The 19,304-nt window shown below is 41.9% G+C and overlaps 6 protein-coding genes across 8 annotated transcripts in view; 1 reads left to right on the forward strand and 5 right to left on the reverse strand.

Annotated features, from left to right (window-relative positions):
* Positions 1–421: 421 nt before the first annotated feature.
* On the reverse strand, positions 422–10,354 carry LOC108600407 (glycogen-binding subunit 76A). 3 transcript variants are annotated; one of them, XM_033293410.1, is made up of 3 exons: positions 10,206–10,354; positions 4,154–4,389; positions 422–2,570 (listed from the first exon to the last, which is right to left on the reverse strand). In XM_033293410.1, exons 2-3 carry the CDS (start codon positions 4,319–4,321, stop codon positions 864–866), a joined length of 1,875 nt encoding a protein of 624 aa, XP_033149301.1. In that variant the 5' UTR covers positions 4,322–4,389; positions 10,206–10,354; the 3' UTR covers positions 422–863. The 3 variants fall into 3 exon arrangements, with proteins under 3 accessions (XP_033149301.1, XP_017843452.2, XP_033149300.1); XM_017987963.2 differs by lacking the exon at positions 10,206–10,354 and adding an exon at positions 9,667–9,758; XM_033293409.1 differs by lacking the exon at positions 10,206–10,354 and adding an exon at positions 6,769–7,073.
* On the reverse strand, positions 2,894–3,634 carry LOC108600408 (peroxiredoxin-2). Its single transcript, XM_017987964.2, has one exon. It carries the CDS (start codon positions 3,559–3,561, stop codon positions 2,971–2,973), a length of 591 nt encoding a protein of 196 aa, XP_017843453.2. The 5' UTR covers positions 3,562–3,634; the 3' UTR covers positions 2,894–2,970.
* Positions 10,355–12,507: 2,153 nt separating the features above from the next.
* Positions 12,508–14,757, forward strand: LOC108598859. The gene is made up of 4 exons (XM_033293709.1): positions 12,508–12,642; positions 13,595–13,738; positions 13,791–14,497; positions 14,573–14,757. The coding sequence occupies exons 1-4, from the start codon at positions 12,508–12,510 to the stop codon at positions 14,640–14,642; spliced, it is 1,056 nt and encodes a 351-aa protein (XP_033149600.1). The 3' UTR covers positions 14,643–14,757.
* A 1,354-nt stretch (positions 14,758–16,111) lies between these two features.
* Positions 16,112–16,561, reverse strand: LOC117134798 (heparan sulfate 2-O-sulfotransferase pipe-like). Its single transcript, XM_033293710.1, has one exon. The coding sequence runs from the start codon at positions 16,559–16,561 to the stop codon at positions 16,112–16,114; it is 450 nt and encodes a 149-aa protein (XP_033149601.1).
* Positions 16,562–16,777: 216 nt separating this feature from the next.
* LOC108600820 (heparan sulfate 2-O-sulfotransferase pipe) overlaps positions 16,778–19,304 on the reverse strand; it is a 32,752-nt gene continuing 30,225 nt past the window's right edge. Inside the window, exons 4-6 of the mRNA XM_017988610.2 lie at positions 17,213–17,772; positions 17,004–17,158; positions 16,778–16,944 (exon numbers count right to left, since the gene is read on the reverse strand). Coding sequence (XP_017844099.2) covers positions 16,778–16,944; positions 17,004–17,158; positions 17,213–17,772 — 882 coding nt within the window. The remainder of the gene's footprint in view (positions 16,945–17,003; positions 17,159–17,212; positions 17,773–19,304) is intronic.
* Positions 18,092–19,196, reverse strand: LOC108597897 (heparan sulfate 2-O-sulfotransferase pipe-like; the record flags this gene model as incomplete). The annotated part of the gene is made up of 3 exons (XM_017984516.1): positions 18,092–18,351; positions 18,409–18,563; positions 18,628–19,196. Coding segments are annotated over 3 exons (912 nt in total), but the record flags the coding sequence as incomplete, so codon positions are not given.

Raw genomic sequence — 19,304 nt, forward strand, 5'->3', positions numbered from 1 at the left:
CAGCATGTTGAGGGGGAAAATAATGTGTGGAAAATTTCGGAAAATATTCTTTGGTGCCATATAGTTTAAATGCGCGTGGTTGGCACATTCTTTAATTTTTTTTTTGGACAGAGATTCGGCTGCGCTGAAGTCTTATGTTAACCTCGAGTTGACTAGAAAACAGAGAATGTTTGGAACTGCGGAACTCTTTTTGGTTGGTCACACCCTCACACATGCCTGAAATCATGCTTGGAACGAAATAAAAACAACGAAATTATAAAATGGAAATAAAAATTATGTTGAATTTTCACCAACGTCATTATCATGAAGAACTTTATATCATTTGTTATCACTTGCTCTGCTTATAACGTAAGACTAACAACTATCTTTGGGATTCATTCGCACTGCTGGCTCTCTGCTGGCTCTGCAGCTATGGTTTTTCCGATCTGCTTATTCAACGACTTTCTTCCAGCTGCCATTTCTTTACGCTCTATAAAAATATAAACATTCTGCCTTTCATTCAAGCTGAGGGAAGGAGTGAGTGAGTGAGTGAAAGCTTAAGGGTTATGGGTACGTGGAAGGGGGAGGGTAAGGGGCTTTGGTTATGTTGATGTGGAGTGGATTGGTTGGATCTCACTTTGTTCTCTGGCCGTGGCAGACGCCCAAGAGCACACACGTCGTCAAGGCGAACGTAGAAACATTCGAAGCATTGACGGCGCATTGCTTGGCAACGACCCGCGTCCGCGTCTGCGTCCGCGTCCACGTCCGCGCCCTCTACTGCCTCCTTGGTGCCTTCCCTGCCCTTTGCCCCGCCTTTGTCTACGTATACGTCTACGTCTAAGCCTATGCTGACATGGACTAACTAGCGTTTAGCACTAGTGTAGTTAATAGAACGAACTGCACCAGGCATCGCCCGCCGTGGGGCTTAGCATGCCGACCAGGTTGCTCGTATGCAAGTTGGAGACGGCGCCAGTCACCATGGACGCTGGCGATGCCGTGTGCGTCGAGGTGGGCAAGCACTGGAAGCAGTAGTTGGCGCCATAATTGTTATCCCAAAATTGTTGGCCCTTGCACTGAAAGCGCACGGCAAACTCCAAACGCTGGCCCACGTGCAGCGAATTGCCGAAGAGCACAAAGGTGAACTTGTCGGAGAAGCCATCGCAGGAGTTCTCCACATAGTTGGCCTGCAGATCGGCAAAGCTGCGCCAGCCGTCCAGCGAGTAGCGCACATGCACCGATTTGTGAAAGTCCAAATTGCGCACCCGCACCGATCCGGAGATCGTCTGGTTGATGCTATCGCTGACGGCGGCATTCTCCAGGGACACCTGCTTCTCGCGCACAGCGTCGAGGAATGTGACCAGGCCGCCCGGCTGCTGGAACAGCGGCATCAGCAGCTTGTCCGACTTGGGGCCCAGCTGCATTGGCGGCTCCGTATCAAGTATTTCCAGATCCTCGAACGCAGACTTTGGTATGGTAGGTATCTCGTCCAAGAAAGTTTTCACATCCGCCAAGTCCAAGCCGAGCACATCGGCAAAGCGCACGATCTTCTTGCGTCCCGGTGTGCCGGGTGGAGTCTTGCCCGTCTTCAGCGAGGAACAACGACGCACGCGCTGCGGCCGGCAGTCATCCTCATCATCTGTCGTGTCGGTGCCATGACTGCTCTTCTCTTGCGCTTTTCCTGCTGTCGCTGACGCCGCCGCTGCAGCTACGGCCGTTGCAGCATCTTGCTTCGCCTGCTCCAGCTGTGCCAGATCCACATTCAGAGCTAATGCAGACTCCACCACACGCTTGTTGTCCACCTCATCCTGGCTGCATTCCGGCACCTCTGTCTGCGGCACAGCTGCAGCTGCTACTGCAGCTTCTGCTTCTTCTGTTGCAGTTGCTGTTGCAGCTGTTGTTGTTGTTGTGATTTCTTTTTCTTCTTCTGTTAGTTGCAGCAGCTGCTTTTCCATCTGCTCCATATGCCCATTTAGCAATGTAGTTTGCTCTTGCTCTGCCTTGTCCGCAATCTTCAAGCTGTCGCTGTGCTGCTGCAGCTCGCTGAGTATCTGCGCCTGCAGCTGTGACTCATCCTCCTGCAACTGTTGTGGTTGCTGCTGCTGCTCCGCCGCCTCCAGTTCATCTTGCTGTTCCTTTTCGCCATTTGTCAGCAACTCTCGTGTGCCATTCACGTGCGTGTAGTCTGTAGTGTCCTGGCTGTGAGTTGTGGCCGTGAGTGGCTGTGTGGTGACCAGCAGCTGCTCGGCTACAGCGACTTGGATGTTGCTGCTGCTGCCGGCGGCAGCGTCGAAGTAGGGACCATCTGTGCTGCTGTGACTGCTGGCAACGGAGGCGCAGGCATAGCCCGATTCGGCGGTGGAGTTGTGCGGCGTATTTGAAGCGGTTTCTATCAGACGCAGGTACTCGCACTCATCCACCGGACTGCCCGGCGACTCCAGTTCGCAGTCAAAGTCGAAAAACGAATCGGACTCATGGCGCAGCGGCTGCAGATCGGTGACAGTCTGTTCGGCTTCATGTGCATTCATCCAGGTGTTGGTGTTGCTGCCATTTATAATGGGCTCATCCTCTGCATTTACGCCCTCCTCATTGGCCTAAAGCAACAGAAAGAAAAATATGTTTTAGCATAATCAAAAAACAATATCAAATATCAATAATTTAATGCGGACGACAGATAAATCCTAGCCAAAACAATAGATAGATATATCAATTTATAATTATTCTTGAAAGAAACTTTCTCCTAAATTATATATAAATAAATAAAATAATTCCGGCAAATTAAACAAAAGTTTCAATTCACTGAATTCTCCGCAAATTGTCCAGCAATTAAGCAATTTTGGGTCTAATCTAATTCTACTCAGTACATAATCTTCTAATTATTTTTTCTATCTTCCCTTCAATAATTTGCCAACATTGATGATATTTGAAAATATTTAATATTAAAAGTAGTAAGTGTTGCCTGCTTGCACTCTGTGTTTTTCTTTGGTGTCTTGCTTAATTGGCGTACTTAAAGTAATCCTCCTTGCTCTTCTGATTGGTTTTCATGGTCTTGGCGCCAGGTCTCCAATTAACCGGACACACCTCTCCGAACTCATCGGTGAACTGAAAGGCCTGAACCAGGCGCAGAGCTTCCTCGACGCTGCGTCCCACGCCCATATCGTTGACCGATATATGACGCACGAGGCCGACGCGATCAATAATGAACATGCCACGTTGAGCCAAGCCCGTTGCCTCGTCCAGCATGCCATAGTCCCTGGATATCTTTAATGACTTGTCAGCCAGCAGCGGTATGTCCATCTCACCCAAGCCGCCCATGTTGCGCGGCTGATTCAGAAAGGCGCAGTGCGAGAAGTGACTATCCGTGGAGCAGGCAATGACCTCACAGCCAACGCTGCGAAACTCCTGGGCACGATCGCTGAACGCTTGCAACTCCGTCGGACAAACGAACGAGAAGTCAGCCGGATAAAAGAGCAGCACCACATATTTGCCGCGAAACTCAACCAGAGTCATCGTACGAAAGCCCTGAGTGCTCGATACAGCAATTGTACTAATCTCAGGAGCTGGCTGGCGCAGCAGACAAGTCATTTTAACACCCAATAAATTCTATAAATTCTATTCTAGTATATCAGACTCAACGTACGCAGAGAGAATGAGTTATATAGAATATAGAATGTCTAAAATAGGCATGAGCTATGACTGCTTGCTACGCGTTTGCTTTGATGTACTACAATTTTAGAAAGAAACATTCTAGCTTAGTGCAAAGTAAGTTTTTGGAATAATCTACTAGATTTGTAGGTCAAGATCTAGAGTTAAACCAAAGCTTACTATGGTATATAGTCATATATTAAATATAAAATGGAGCTCATCAATATATTAATCAATGCTATAAGTTTTGCCTCGGTTGCATAATAAGCACATAAGTCATTAAGGAATCGTATCTTTTAATTATATGTATAGTATAGAAGAGAAGCAGCAAAAACATTTGATTCAGTATCTCAAACCCTACAAACTTTGATGAAGCTTTAAATTTGTCAATTTTACACAACTAAGTTATATTAACCTTTAAAGAAAATCAATTGTGTTTGTGTTTTGCGGCAATTTAACAAAATGTTTTGTGATGGGTCCTTATACTTATAATAGCTTTAGTGCTTCTATATTCTAAACTATTTTGACGAACCTGTGATCCCAGGGTGCGCAGCTTAGAGGAAAGGCTTCGCGCAAACGCCTCGGCCCGTCCACGGCATGATGACATCCCTATCGTTGGTATTATGGAGATAATGCTGCAGGGCGGTCTGGTGTCCGGCGTGCTATTTTGAGTCAATGGTATATCGCCCTGCTCGCTCATTTACGTCACCCCCAAAAGTTTGTGTGGTGGCAAATGTGGGCGTGGCGTCGTCTGCTGCAATGCTCGAGCTGCAAGAAAATACGCAACAGTCGTTAGCTGATTTTTATATATATATATATATATATAATTTATTAATAAAAATTATATATATATATGTATATTATAGAACGCTAAAGTAAACAAATAAATTTTGCACATAAATAAGTGAAATTTAAGTGGCAGCAAAAAATAAAATAAAAACACAGCTGGCGTTTATTTTTTAGCAGCGCATTTTCAAGCTCTTTGCTTAATGGCTAATTTCAAAAAACCTGTGCGACAATTTTGTTAATTCGAAAATGTATCAAAACAAAAACAAACAAACAAATGTTGCCAATAGCACAAAGTGCATTTGGTTATTAAACATTAGCATAGCTGTCAGCATATTGAAAAATAACTGTAGCCAAGTCAAAGATCATAAAATTATATACATGAAGTCTTATAATAAGCGCGTGACTATTTTTTAAGGCTGATGATTTCATGTTTCGACATGAAAACAACATTTGAATATAGAAAACCAAAATGTTGCGTGTTTTAATTTTTTGCTAAAATTTAAATAGAATTTCGTTGGCTAGTTAATGGCTTAATAGACAAGTGTTTTGTTTGAATGGGCCACGCCTACTAATGCCTAAGTAGCTCAACCAATTAAATGCACAAATCAGAGCGTTGTCAATTGACCTTGAACTTAGCAGCATGTGGCGGCATTTCTTTTTCTATTTAATTACTTATTTATTTATATAACTGTAGGTTTAAAGTCCTTTTTTTATTCATTGGCAGCTATCAGCGGAAATTTGGCAAAAAGCGTCAATGGCAAGGCAAAATTGAATGGCCATCGACTATTGCTATTAAGTTATACAATTAATATATGTATCAAATATTTAATATAGCCCTGCATATGGACTACAGCTGTCTGCACTTGCAGTGATTCATTGCAACAGTTTTTGAGCACTCATGCCGCATTGCAACGTGCAACGCGCATTCACTATGCGAGTCCCTTACTCGGCGAGTCAAAAGAAAATTGCTCTTGGCCCAGATCCAAAAGGCTAAATGCGTTTCGGACAGATGACGCGCAGAGCGGAACACAACAAATAAAATAAAAAACGGAGAGAAAGTGCAAAATGACTATATAGAAAATTTCCAAAACAAATAACCAACCCAAAATTCGTTTCAAATTGGATTTGGCCAACAGATTTCTTTTTTGGAGGGAAGTGGTGCATTTGATATGGATGGTAACAACTTAAGTTAAGGGATATTAATTCCAAACAATGAAATATAGCTGGGCTTTGCGTGTTCTACGATTTGGTTTGGGAGCTTTTACGCTAACAAAAAGTTGTAACGATTATAATGTAATTATTAATTTACATTTTCTTACTGAATGATTATTATTGTTGATTTGTATTATAAAAAAATGTTTAGTAAAATCTCTAGAGACTTCTGTGGCTAATTTATTTAATGACAAGCTGGCTTAAAGCCGATTAAAACATTATTCTAAGCCTTAGCTGCATAACTTATTTTAAAAGTTCATTGCACTAAATGCTAAACTAAAATTAAAAATACGCAGAAAAGTCAGCAAATATTTTAGCAAACAACATAAATAAAGAGAAGAGCAATGAAAATTTCTAAAGAAAATTCTAAGCAATTCTGAGTGTTGTTCGGACGCGCATAATAAATAATCATAAAAGTCGCATATTAATAGATGCTACAATATATCAAGCAAGCAAATGAAAGTAAAGACATCGGGCTATAAATATATAATGAGCTTAAGTTGCATTAGCAAAAGTATTTGCCACCACATTCATTGTCAATATGTGCATAAAGAGCGTTTGCTTGTTGTCTAGTTTGTTTCGACGGTGTATCTTAAAGATACGCACTGTCGAATTTGAGCTCAAGACACCCATAAGTAGCTTAATTGAATTAAATTGGGCCAAATGTGTGTGTTTGTTTGGCTCTCGGCATGTTTATCAATTGAACACACACACACACACTCGTAGCATATTTGTCTACATAAAGTGTCAATTTAGCAAGTTTGCATATCACTTGATTAGTTAACTTTATTTTATGGTCAAATATAAATTTGATTAAAAATTAAATGGGCGCTGCGTTTATTTTGATATATTGTTAATAAGGTCAAAACGCAAAGCTCAACACAACACAATACAGAATGCAGTAGACTTTTCAGAAATTGTTCTATATGTATGCTATATAGACGAAATTGAGAATTGAGTTCAGCTGCCGCGGACATGACTTCAAGGGTGCGGGGGCGCAGTTAATCATGCCGCGCCGGCGTTTCGATTATGCGCACTGATAACAGCTTGCGATTTATTTTTAGCAAGCGTGTAAAAAAAATTGTATGTACTTATTTTTTTTATAATAGAGCAAATTCAATCAAACGATATTCTGCTCTTACTCACTGATGATATAACGCGCACTGGTCTGGCTGACTGACTGACTGACTAACAGACTAAACCGACGACGACGAAGGCGGCAACGGCAACGGCGACGATGACGTTTCCGTTTCCGTCTTTTGTTAAACTTGCCACTTGCCCAACTTTACGCGTATCGAGCACTAGGGAATGTTGCACGTCTGCAACGGAACTCTGGCTAGCCTGCACTGAATTATTTGTTGTTATTCTTATGTTTGTATTTGTTTTTATTTATTGCTTTCTTTTTGGCATTAACGCGAATTTGCGCCGATTGATAAGGCAGCTAAATCGAAGCGCAGCAAATCGCACCGCCAGCGTCTGGCCTGTCACTGATCATCAGTGCGCTGATGTGCCGCTGCCCTGTACGGCGCTCTCTCTATGTATGTGTGTGTGTGTGTGTGTGTGTGTAGCTGTAATTGTAGCTGCAATTGTATTGTATCTGTATCTGTCCTTGAGCATGTGTGCGTAGCAATCGTAATCGCTGCAACCCAAAGGTAACACAACTGCTGCAGTTGAAGCAACAACAACAGCAACAACAGCTGCGAAACTCTCCTCTGCCCCAGGCCCCTTCCGCTTCAGCTTCTCAGCGCGCGCTGCCAGACAGCCGCTTGCATAGAGAAATGCTCGTGATCAGCGACGCCGCGCCGCCGTCTACTACCCTTAACGAGTCTAAGGGTATTCTCTTAAACTCATTGCCTCTGCCACATGGCAACTTCTTCACTCAACTTTGAAGCCAATTGAGCTAAATTTATTCTTAGAGCTACAATGCAAATTATGAGTTGCCTAGAATGAGGCAAGCAACATGCTTCTTTACCTGAGAACTAATGCAAATACTTGAAAATTGCATTCAGGTATTTAAATTTCTTTTATTTAATAGTCCGGGAGTAAAATACAAAATATTTCCTTTTAAAATTGTACATGCATCGCTTCAAAATCAAATACAGCACGTGCTTTACATACGAAATTGTTTTAATATGAAATTCAAATATTTATTTTGAATCTATAAATGTCCACAAAAATATTATTAAAATATTTTGAATTGAACTTGCCTTAAGTTTAAAAAATCCAACTTTATTTCAAAAATTTTTCTCGGTTAAGTTTTAAATATTGTGTTTAATATGCCAAGTGTATTTAATATTGCATTATGGTCAATTTATTTTTAAACTGCTACTGTGCTACACATAGGTAACAATTGAGAACTGGTTTATCAGCAAAAAATAATAGTCATCAAATAGATTTGCCTAATAGTAGCTATGACTGTGCACGCTTGGATTTAACGTATTGCAACTGATAAGTTAACAGTTTAACAAGCGATAAATAGATAGTTAGAAACAGCGAGGGGTATGCGAGATAAGGCTTGAACAATTGACTACTAATGGGATTACGGATATAAAACGGTTATAAGCTATAACAACTTTCGAGGCTGTGCGATAAGCACGAACTAAAGTTTTTAAAGTTATTCCAGATATTTTAGAAATAAATGCCATATTATTAACGGCACTGAGGATTTTTTTTCGATTTTCAAGTAAAGATTACTGCTAGTTCGCCCAAAAAAGGTTCCCATAGCCCAACTCTTATTCATCAATTAAGGTCTTGTGCTTTATTTAGACTTATTTCAAAAACATTGGTACACTGGGTTAGATGTTACAGCCCCTTTCTTTTATATCAATGGACTACGTGAGGACTTTGATTTTTGTTGTTCCATGTTGACTTCCGATTGCAATAAGGGTGAACAACATTATTGAAATGCTAAGAAATATTTCAAAAAGTAAGCATTTTTGAAATATTTCATAATTTATTTCAGTCCATAATTCATTTTAATACCTTCCGTAATTAGGGACCTTCAATGACTACCACATATTTTGGCATAATTAATATCTAAGCTAAAAAACAAAAACACACGTAAGCTGCCCACGCTCGAGTTTTGGCCAAAATAATACAAGCGACAACAGCTGACTGCATGATTTTCTTTATTTATAAATAATCCAAAACACACATGCATAGGTGGGTATACTTATATACACTTAAACATGCAAACATATATCATGCTGTTATATATGGCGAATTAGCCAAATTGACAGCAGCACATAACACGCGGTCTATGTTTTTTTTTTCAATTGTGGAAAATTTTGCTCTGTCAGCTGTGACAGGAGCGGTCGAAATTTTGGGCAGATTCTCAATCGATTGACGTTTGGTTGGGGGCAACTAGGCAGCAATCAATAAGCGCCCAAGCTTATGTCAAGTGATGTTCATGGATACCGCTGACTAGCCGTGTGTCTAACGGATACGTCAGAGAGGGCAGGCAGTGCGTGTCTGGTGTGGGTGTTGCTTGATATGTGGCGGAGGGTGGGGGGTGCTACGTTTTGAAAGCAGCGCGTGAATCGTATTTATATTTGTATGACATTGCTACCCAACGAAATGTCAAAAGCAAACAAAGCCGCAAACATACTACAATAATCACAGCAACAAACGCTTGCGCGTTTTGGAGCAGACACACTCACAGATACAGATACAGCTACAGATACACAGATACACGTACTTTCGATTTTCACATGCTTTTACTTTCGCTTTCCTTTGGCTTTACGGACAGCGCGTGCTTTGATTTTAACGGTTATAGGCGGCAATTGATAAGAGCAGCGATTTGAGTATTGTTTGCTTTTATCGATTGCCCAGCTTGCTTAAGAAGAAAAACAAAGCTATCAAAGTTGTTATAGACTTATGACCTGAATCTATGGATATACACTTGACCTTCATAATAATCAGTTCAATGTTGAAAGTATCTGTTAGATTCTCACACGCCTCGCATTGCGTCACATCGAACCAATTCAGCAATAATATTTAAATATAATTAGCTTGATTGTTATTAACTTTTAGCAACATACATACCTATAATTTCGTTGGTTCCAAGCGGCTTCCTTCTTTAATTCCCCAGCACTAGGTTAGCGTGTGGCAATGAAAAATACGAGTTGTCAAAGCTGTTCCATAAATATCGCATATACACAGTTAGCAGTTATATACACGTGCACACATATATTGTACTATATACTTGTACTATGTATTTATGTGGGCGCTAGACGCAGCCGTAGATGCTAAATAGTGGAGCTTATGTATGTATTGCGTGCCTTGGAAGCGTTATGCATATAGCTGGCGTCTTCTAGAGTCGTCTAGGAAGTGACCCCACCGAATGTGGCTAACGAAGGGCTTGCCTGACCTGAACTTTCACTTTTAATATACACACACTCGCACATGCACGCACACACACACACACACACACAGACAGTCACGTACACAGTCAGGTGTATGCAGTTCTTGGCCACAGATGGCGCTAGTAACTAGCTTAGATAACACTTGATAAATTTTGGGGTGTAGCCGCTTTATTTACGATATGTTCATGTTTAATAATTTTTGCTGCTTGTTTTATTTACTTCTATTAATTTTGGTTTAACACACGCGACTCTCACACGCGGAAGTTGGAGTAAAAGTTAGGAGCTGCTGTGTCGGTATTGTTCGTTTCACGAGACACAACAACGAGTTCACGCCAAAATACGAGACAACAAAATTTTCAATTTCAATTGAATTTCATTTCTTTATTTTGCCCGCAGCGGTCGCTCGTCGTGGCAGCAGTGGCAGCAGTGGCAGCAGCGCCAGTCGAAGTGTAGTGGCAACGGCAGCGACTTGGTCGCAACAATAAGAGTGTCATTCAAGGGCATTGCAAGGTCGTAGCAGCTCACAGCAGCAGCAGCCGTCAGCAGTCAGCAAATCGGTAGTCGGCAATTGCTTCTTTCGCCCACTGCCAGCTACGCTCCTGAGAGTACGCATGAGTCTTATTTAAAACAAACACAGGCACACTTACAGATACAAAGATACGTAGCGAGCACTTTTTTTTCGCAAAGAGCGACAGCGACACTGAGAGTGATAGTGAGAGTGAGAGAGTGCGTACCCGTACCGAATCGAGTGAGCACTAGTAGGCCCTCTGAGTAGATCGCACACTGAGCTTTAATTAGTTTTAATTTAACAGCTGTAGTCGCGTGTATCTTGCAGATACATCAACGCTCACTCACAACTGGATCTAGAATGTTGTAACTACGAGTGCTGTTGCATTACGCTGCGGCGTTATGCGTTACACATCGGCCCGTGCCCGTGCGGCTGTCCTGTCGTGTAGCAACTGACGAAGGCCTAGAAAATGTTTTGGCAGCAGGCCTGTCAGATTCACTTTTTTCACGCCAGAAATTTGGAAATTTCATAGCATAATGTGATTTAAGTTTGGCGGCTGAAAAAAAAGTTAATGTGGAGTCAAAAGATCCAAAATGATGCTTATGTCGAAACAAAGAAATATTTATAAATTAATAAAAATATTAGCTTTTTCCCAGCCTATTAAGTCGAATTTTCAGCTTTTTTCGCAGCACTGCTACAGGCACACTTACAGATACAAAGATACGCGGTGAGGGTGGTCTTTGGATGTCAGCTGAGAGCGTCAGAGAGTTCAGAGTGAGCATGAGAGGTTGCCCAAAATGCACAGTGTGAACTTATCGATAGCAGTTAAAAATATAAAAAGCTTATAGACTTGCTGCTGCAATATTATTATTAGCAAAAATATTGTAACAAAAATATTTACCCCGCATTTAAATATTTTATTGATTTATTAAATTCTTGCCCCACTGTCGCAGCAATAGTTTACGCTCTCTTATTTGTCTGAGCAGGTGTATAGCCGGCGTTTATATCCGAGATGCTTGTATCAGATTCAGCTAAGTAAATATTTATTTGTTTGCTCTATTAAATATGCAGTTTGTTTTATATTGTTAGTGTTATTTAGGTGCCAGTTTGTCTATCGTACTTTGTTTATTAAGCAGACGTATACGTGTATAAGTGAATTTTACATGCATACGATTACTCTCATACATGCGTTTACATAAGCAACTTAGATATTGCTTGCAGTTCTCTGTAAAATTGAAAGTGCTTGAGGTGTATATTTACAACCAATTTTTTATTTTGAATTATTTTATATATTATAAATATCCTTAAATTAAGCTAACAAAATGAATTAAGCAAACAAATCACAAAATGCAATTTATCTCTTTGCGTAATCGCTCTCTTAGATTTGTTCTCTGTAAGAAACTTTTTCTCTTTTGTACTACTTTCAGTTGTGGGTCAAAAAGCCACTTTCGCTTTCATTGCACTGCTTGCCCATCTCTGTGACAACCAAATCCTGTGCTCTTGTACAAAACTGAAAGATGGGACGCTGTGCAACATTTTTAATTGTTCAGTTGCTATAAAATCGAAGTAATTAAGAATGCAACGCATATTTCATAAAAGAAAAATCAATTTTTTTTCAGAATGCATGTTTTTATTCGAGATATCTCTGCACAAAATTAAAATTAAATAAATTTGGTAAGTTCATTTTAAACCAAAGCGCCGAATTATGAATGTCTTTCTCATATTATTGAGCTTTTGACACGTAACACTATCGATTGCTGCTCCAGTCGAGCAAGACGAAATATCGAGCAATCAGCTGTTACTATTAACATTAACAGATTCTGTTAAGAGTTTGTTGTGACTTGTTTGTTATTTCGCCACGATTTTTCCTTAAACTTTGAAAATTTTGTTTAACAAAATAACGACTGTGTAAAATGTAATGCACAGTCAGCATACAACATATTCAAAACGTTTCTATACCTGTGTGCTACCTCTGCCGCTTTTTATTTTCGGCAACAGCAAAAAAGCTTCAAAATGTTGGCCGGTTGCATTTCAAAATGGACCCCCGATGTGGAATCAGGAGAATTGCTGCGACAGCAGCAGCTCCAGTTACGACAGCAGCAACAGCATTCATTTTGCGATGAAGTAACTGATAAAGTTCAACCTTCTGTAAGTGAAATCGTTTCAATTGATATTCGCAAGCTTTTGTTTGGTTGCTATGACAACCTGCGCGCGCACAGCTGATTACAGTTGTATCTCGGCACAATGCACACATTATATTTAAAAGCGCGCGAGGGCCGATTAAGATTTAACTTAAAGTTTTATTGGCTTGCTCCAATATTATCTAATCTGGTATGATTAGAGTTCAAGGTGATTAATTATCTAAACAATAGATTAAGTAAACAAACTGTGTTATTTGTTTGATTTTCGGGATAGAGTTTAAGAGGAAGTTCAATTGTAAAGCTTTCAAAATTCTTCAACATTAATTTTTTATATTGCGTCTTAAAGAAACTGGAATAAGCTCAAATATCCAAAATATCGCCAGAAGCACTTCAGTCTGCATTTATGTGTCGTGGTGTTCACTTGAAGATCAAATCCCAAATAGGATTAGAAGCAACATTTAATATTGAAATGTAAAGCAAATTTGTTGAATAATGATTAGTCTAACAATTTTATTACATGGACCTTCTCTTTGCAATTGTGCGTGCAATTGAGCAAATTGAGCAATTTCAGGTTTGCTGATCAAATATAACTAAAAGAGAAAGCTATATAAAATGTAGAGTTGACAGAGCTAATAATCAAATATGGTACGATTTCGATGTTGTGAAGGAAGTGTCATGGAGTCATAGTCATTTTGTCCTGATGTCTATGATCAGAGAGCGATGTGAGGGACTTCGTTTGTTTCAAGTGGCTGTGACGGAAAGTAAAGTCAGACTGGGCTTGACTGGATACCGCTGACGCGTAACCGGCAGGGCACTCAAACGCGCTGTACGACAGGCTGCATGATTGGTAATATTAAAGATAAATAATGTGCACTTATTATAAAGTATTGTAACAATCGTCATATTGGAAGCTACGCTACCAAGAGCGACAAGGAGTCTAAGGTTGAACGTGTCAAAAGGCGAGTACTACACACCTAGGCAGGAGGGTCCGGCTTGCGCCTGTTTGGGTCCGACATGCAGTTGAGATGCAGGCGCTTGTGCATGATATAGGACATGGTCCATTTTCTCATAACTGGGAACAAGTTTGTGGCAAAAGCTTTGATGTGAGTAGTTATGCAAATCAAGTTAGCTCTTGTTAATTCATGCTAATTTTAGCACGAGCAAAACGGCTTAACATGCGTAGATCAAATCTTCGCCGATGTAAAGAATCCAGCGCTGATTTCATTACGTGATGACAAAAGTGGACGCGGCGTGCAGTTAATCAAGGCGCTTATCATTGGTGACCGTGAGCTATTGACCTATCCGATGATGGGGCATGGCTATATCTTCGATATTGTGCACAACAATCGCTGTGGCCTGGATGTTGACAAGTGGGACTATATTCGACGCGACAACAAACGTCTCCATGTACTCAGCGCTGATGAAATGGACTTCAATGAAGTGTTTGAGCAAGCGCGCATCTCCCCAGATGGGCAGCGTATTGAGTATCGCTACGATGACTACCATCGCATCTATAAGCTCTATGTGGCACGCTGGCGTCTGCATGTGAGTGCCTATCAATTGCCCAAAGCTCTGGCTTTTGATAATCTTTTGGCCAAAATTGTGCGCCGCGCACAGCCGAATTTGACGAACATTAGGGCTGATAGCACTGGCGATGCCTGGCTGGAATTGGTTGACGACAAAGTGTTGCAGTTAATAGCTGGCGATCCTTTAACGCCTTATCTACTAAAGCCAGAGCGCTGGATTGAGATCCCAGCCTGCAGCGGTGAAAATCCTCAGTGTTTGTGCGTGAGGACCGAAAAACTTGGCCCTGGCATTGATATGAAGCCAGATGAGTTCTATGCATTATACGGCGATAAGCGGTAAGCATTAAAGTCTTCTCACAATGCAAATTTACTTATCTATTTCTTTGTCTTGGCTTATCGATGCTGCTATAGCAAGCAACAGCGCATTTCGCGCCTTATGACATCCTACCAAGTTATCGCCTGCTTCAAGCTACTGGAGTGAATCGTATTCAATAATAAGAACAACCAATAACTGCCGTAAAGTTCAGGGTACAATCAAATTTTAACTTTACATTAAATGAATATATTTTTAATGCACTTAAGTCTTTATTTGTTTCGTTGACATAATTGCGTTTGAATCTTTTTGTTATTTTTATACGTTCCAAATAAACAAATAGTTTACTCAATAGTGCCTAACACAAACAAAATAGTTGTTTATTTATTGAAGTCTCTATTATGAGATGTGAATTGATGAGAGTAAAAATTGCAGACCGCCTGTTAAGGTTCTAACACTATGATCTTATAGTGTGTACGTGTTAGACTATCAATCTTAGCAGGCGTAATTTCAATTAGATATAATTAGTTAAAAGAACTAATAATAGTTCGAAGCAATTACGTAAAGGAGCATGACAAGTTCGAATGGCAGATTTGTAGTAAGACAAGTAACTATAACATGAGTAATGTATTGAATAATGGTTAGACAGTAAAAATAGTGGCTCACTATGGCTTTATACAAATGTTGAAAAGTATACTACAGAGGAGAAACCAATTGTATGCTCAGTACATGATTTGGGAGTGAGAGGCAATGCTAGATCCCAACTTAGGACAAGGTACACGGATTGAGTAGGAGCGTATTTTGAATTGAGGTGATAGTCATAACAGTCAGCCGCAGAGTGCACAGTCTACTTGCCAGCTCATAGTCGCCGCGATGGCGTGATATATCCGTGCGGCAAGTGGTGCAGGTCAAAATATTTCGTTTGTGCATGGAGCACGTGGGCGCATGAAGCTGATTAGAGAACTCATGTCGTTGGTAAAGTTGCGACGAGCACATATATTCTTGCAACATGTCGTGACCGTGGGCTTGAAGTCGTCTCCTTGGTGAGTTGGAATGGTTCTGGGTGCTTAAATACTCGGCGCTCGGCTGGCATCGTAGTAAATTTGATGAGGGAGGGAAGGTTTATGATGTTAATATTTAATAGGCTAGCTGACTGGTACTGTCATAAGTATTCGCACAACCCTCAGTAAGAAGCGCGCGCAGCGTATTTTTTCAGAGTACTGAGAGCCTGTGTATTTGAAACGAGTACGAGCAGACACGTACCTACGGGCATACGTGGCGGCGGCTCCTCATAGAACTTGGCAGGTTCAAGGACCCCAGGTATTTGAAAGGTCTATGGAAGAATAGAGAGAATTCATAACAAAGAAAAAAAAAGAACCAAAACATTTTCAATATGGAAAGCTTCTTAAATCTAAGAGATATGCACTACGTGACTCTGTAGTCATGTGCAGCAGAAGAACAGGGCTCGTCGGTCGTCTATGTATCGGCAAGGGTCGCCATACCGGGACTTGATCACGAGAAGGGTCTGGAGATTGAGGTGCCCCCCGGGTGGTGAGAGGGGTGGCGAGGTTGAGATGCTTTGTGTGGCCGTGCTTTAGTAGTCGGCTCCTGTAGGGGGCGCTCCAGCAGCGGCAGGTTCAGAGTCCTCGCTGTCTTCGAGCCAGGCGGAAATGCGGCAGCGGCAGATCGGGAAAGGCTGCCTTTCGCTCCACAAAGTACCAGGGAGCGCGCACATAGTAGAACCAGCTTATCACGCGTTCCACTGGATCGCGCACTACATTCAGATATATGGGCGTGGGCAGATTGAACTTGGTGAAGTTGGTATAGCACACATGCTTGATAAACACGGAGGGTTCGGGCAGCTCGCTGATGACTTCGGCCATTTCCTGTTGCTGATCCTCGGCCAGACGTATGGTCTCCACCTTTTGCACTGCATCGCGATGAAATTGAAAATTGTTGCGCTCGGAAAGTCGTCGCAGCAGCTCCATGAATGTCTGGCTGCCCACTTTGGGCACGCGATTGAAGAAGACCAGCTCCATTTGAGCCTTGCGCGTATTATTCAGATCTCGCGCATTCAGTGACGCCATCTGTATTCAAAGCATATAAAGCAAAAAGTTAGTAATGTTTAAGAAACAAAAGAAAATTTATTCAAATGTTCAAACAATTTGTGGGTAATTTACCTGCAGTGCCTGTGTGTTTGATATTTATTTTGCATACAACTTTGTCAAATTAAACTCGAGCACGCAACATAATTAAATAGATTTATTCATTTTTATTATTACAAATTTACATTTGATTGCATATCAGTGGAGATTATTCTCCAGCTGTAAGGCCATATATTGCTGATAAAGCCTTTGCTTGCAGAAAAAATAAAAATCATATTCATGCGTAAAGTTACGTCTGACCATAGCCAGAACATCGGCATCCACGGGATAGCGGCGAAATGTTCGCTGCTTCGCTGTCTTGTGCACTGCAAAGGAATTCGGAATGTTGATGAACCCACAAAAATGTGCTAAGCTGATAACCTACGGTTGTATAAATAACGTGCGTGGTTAAAGTAGCGCGGCACATACTTTTCCATCACGGTTAGCGTAATATTTGGTTGCTCCCAAGTGCCCACCACGGCGTATTCCTTTTCTACATTACGTTTGGCCAGTTGCACCGCCTGCGGCGTATTGAAGGGACTGCGAAATAGCTTTATACAGTCCAATAAGTAACTCGACTTTACCTTTACTTACAGGCAATCCTGTTGATTGCCGCAGAAGAAGAGCGACTGCCGCTTAAAGTCCTCGACGGCATCCTCCATGCTGTATTGAATATATTGACACTCGGCGCTGCCACTGCGCACACATTGATTAAAGCTCTGCTTATACCAAGCGTTGCTTTGCTGAGAGTGTCCCGCATAGATGCGGCGTCTAATGGAGAGCTTTCCCAGCGTGCGTTGTTGATAATATTGATGTATAATGCGCTCCACGGGATCACGCACCAGCGATATATAGATGGGCTTGTGTCGCTTAAATTCTGTAAAGTTCAGCCAGTTGCCATGCGCAATATAGAGCGTGTCCTGGTCCAGTTTGCTCACCCAGCGCGCCTCCAGCTGCTGCTCCTTAGTTGTTCGCACGCGACTTACGCTAGTCACAGGTCCATTGAGCACCAGGTTCACGTCATTGTATGCCGACAGTAGACGCAGCAAGGGTATCAACTGCTCCGTGCCCACGCGTGTGGGACGATTGAAGAAGGCGACTTGGATTTGAGCTCGACGCGTATTGTTCAAATGCAGCGTGGTCATGCCGCCCAGCTAGGAAGCGTTTTGGGGTTGAAGCGTTTGGTAGCTAAGCTTGGAGTCAAATAACACACAAAAGTTGCTGTTGAAGCGCAGATGAGTCACAAATAACATAAACAAATGGACTGAAGGCTGGTATTTGTATGAAGTTGTAATGCCCTAAATCTTTGCTGGCTCAATTTAAATCCTTTTGCACATCAATCAACCAAAAAGCAATTTATTATATATAACCTGCTTTTATTCTGCAAAATAAGTGGCACACAAAATAATAAAATAAACATTTAAAAATCCTAATGATTGTGTATCGATTCGAAAGTAAATAGTTTGGGCACGCTTTTGGCTTTGGTGTTAACTTTGGAATGCAGCTTAAAAATACTAATCAGTGCAAATTGAATTATGTTTGGGATCAGTGCAGATCAAGACGCTCCCACTCAGTGCGCTTGAGCGCCAGGTACTGCTTATAGAGACGCTGCTTGCAAAAGTAGTAAAAGTCATATTCGTGGGTGAAATTGCGGCGCACCATTTCTCTAACATCCGCATCCACCTGAGGCTTGCGATTGTTGCGATTGCGATTCTTAAGCTTCTCCTGATACACTGCAAGAGACAAGAGCTTGAGGACTAGAGCGCCCAGGCACTGAGACAAGCGCTTACTCGGATAGATTGTCGTAGCGCGAGCAAAGTAGCGCGGTATGTAGGCCTCCAGTACGGCGAGAGTTATGTTCGTTTCCTCCCAGGTGCCCACCACAGCGAACTCTTGTTCCACGCGCTGCTTGGCTATTTGTATGGCCAGTGGCGAGTCAAAGGGTCTACAGGGGCGAGAGCACATTCAGAGCTACAGACAACAAGTTGCCGGGCAAGCGGACTACTCACAGGCAATCGCGATTATGTCCGCAGAAGAACAGAGACTGTCGCTTATAGTTACCCACATGATCGTAGACGGTTAGGGGCACGTATTGGCATTCGGGGTCGCCGTTGCGCACGCAGTCGTTGAAGCTTTTCTTGAACCAGGCGGTGGGCTTAATGGTGGCAAACGGATTCTTACGATAGTAGATGGCATTGAGATAAGAGTTACGCACATAGTAGTACCAGCTGATGACGCGCTCGACGGGATCACGCACGAGATTAATGTAGATGGGCTTGGGCAGGTTCAGCTCGCCAAAGTCTATCCAGGAAGTGTGCTCGATGTAAGCCGTGCCAGGCTCCAAGTTATAAATGTACTCTGCCTTTTGGGCACGTTTAGCGGGACCAAGCTGACGTCGTGAAGGCACCTTAAGACCCGTATGATCCACATCAAAGTCGTTCATATCCTGCAGTTGCTCCATGAACTCCACCAGGGACTCGCTGCCGACTTTGGCGCAGCGCGGAAAGAACAGACGATCCATTTCAGCCTTGGGCGTATTGTTGAGCTGCGCAGTTGTCAGGCCCTTCAGCTGCTTGTGTGGAAATCGTTTAGACTAGTTCAACATGAGCGTGGCACACACAAAATATTAGACACAAAATGTTTGGCGAGTATTGTTTTTGTTTATTGCTAGCTACAAATATAAAAT

The sequence above is a fragment of the Drosophila busckii genome, chromosome 3L (genome assembly GCF_011750605.1).
Source record: "Drosophila busckii strain San Diego stock center, stock number 13000-0081.31 chromosome 3L, ASM1175060v1, whole genome shotgun sequence".
NCBI lineage: Eukaryota > Metazoa > Arthropoda > Insecta > Diptera > Drosophilidae > Drosophila > Drosophila busckii.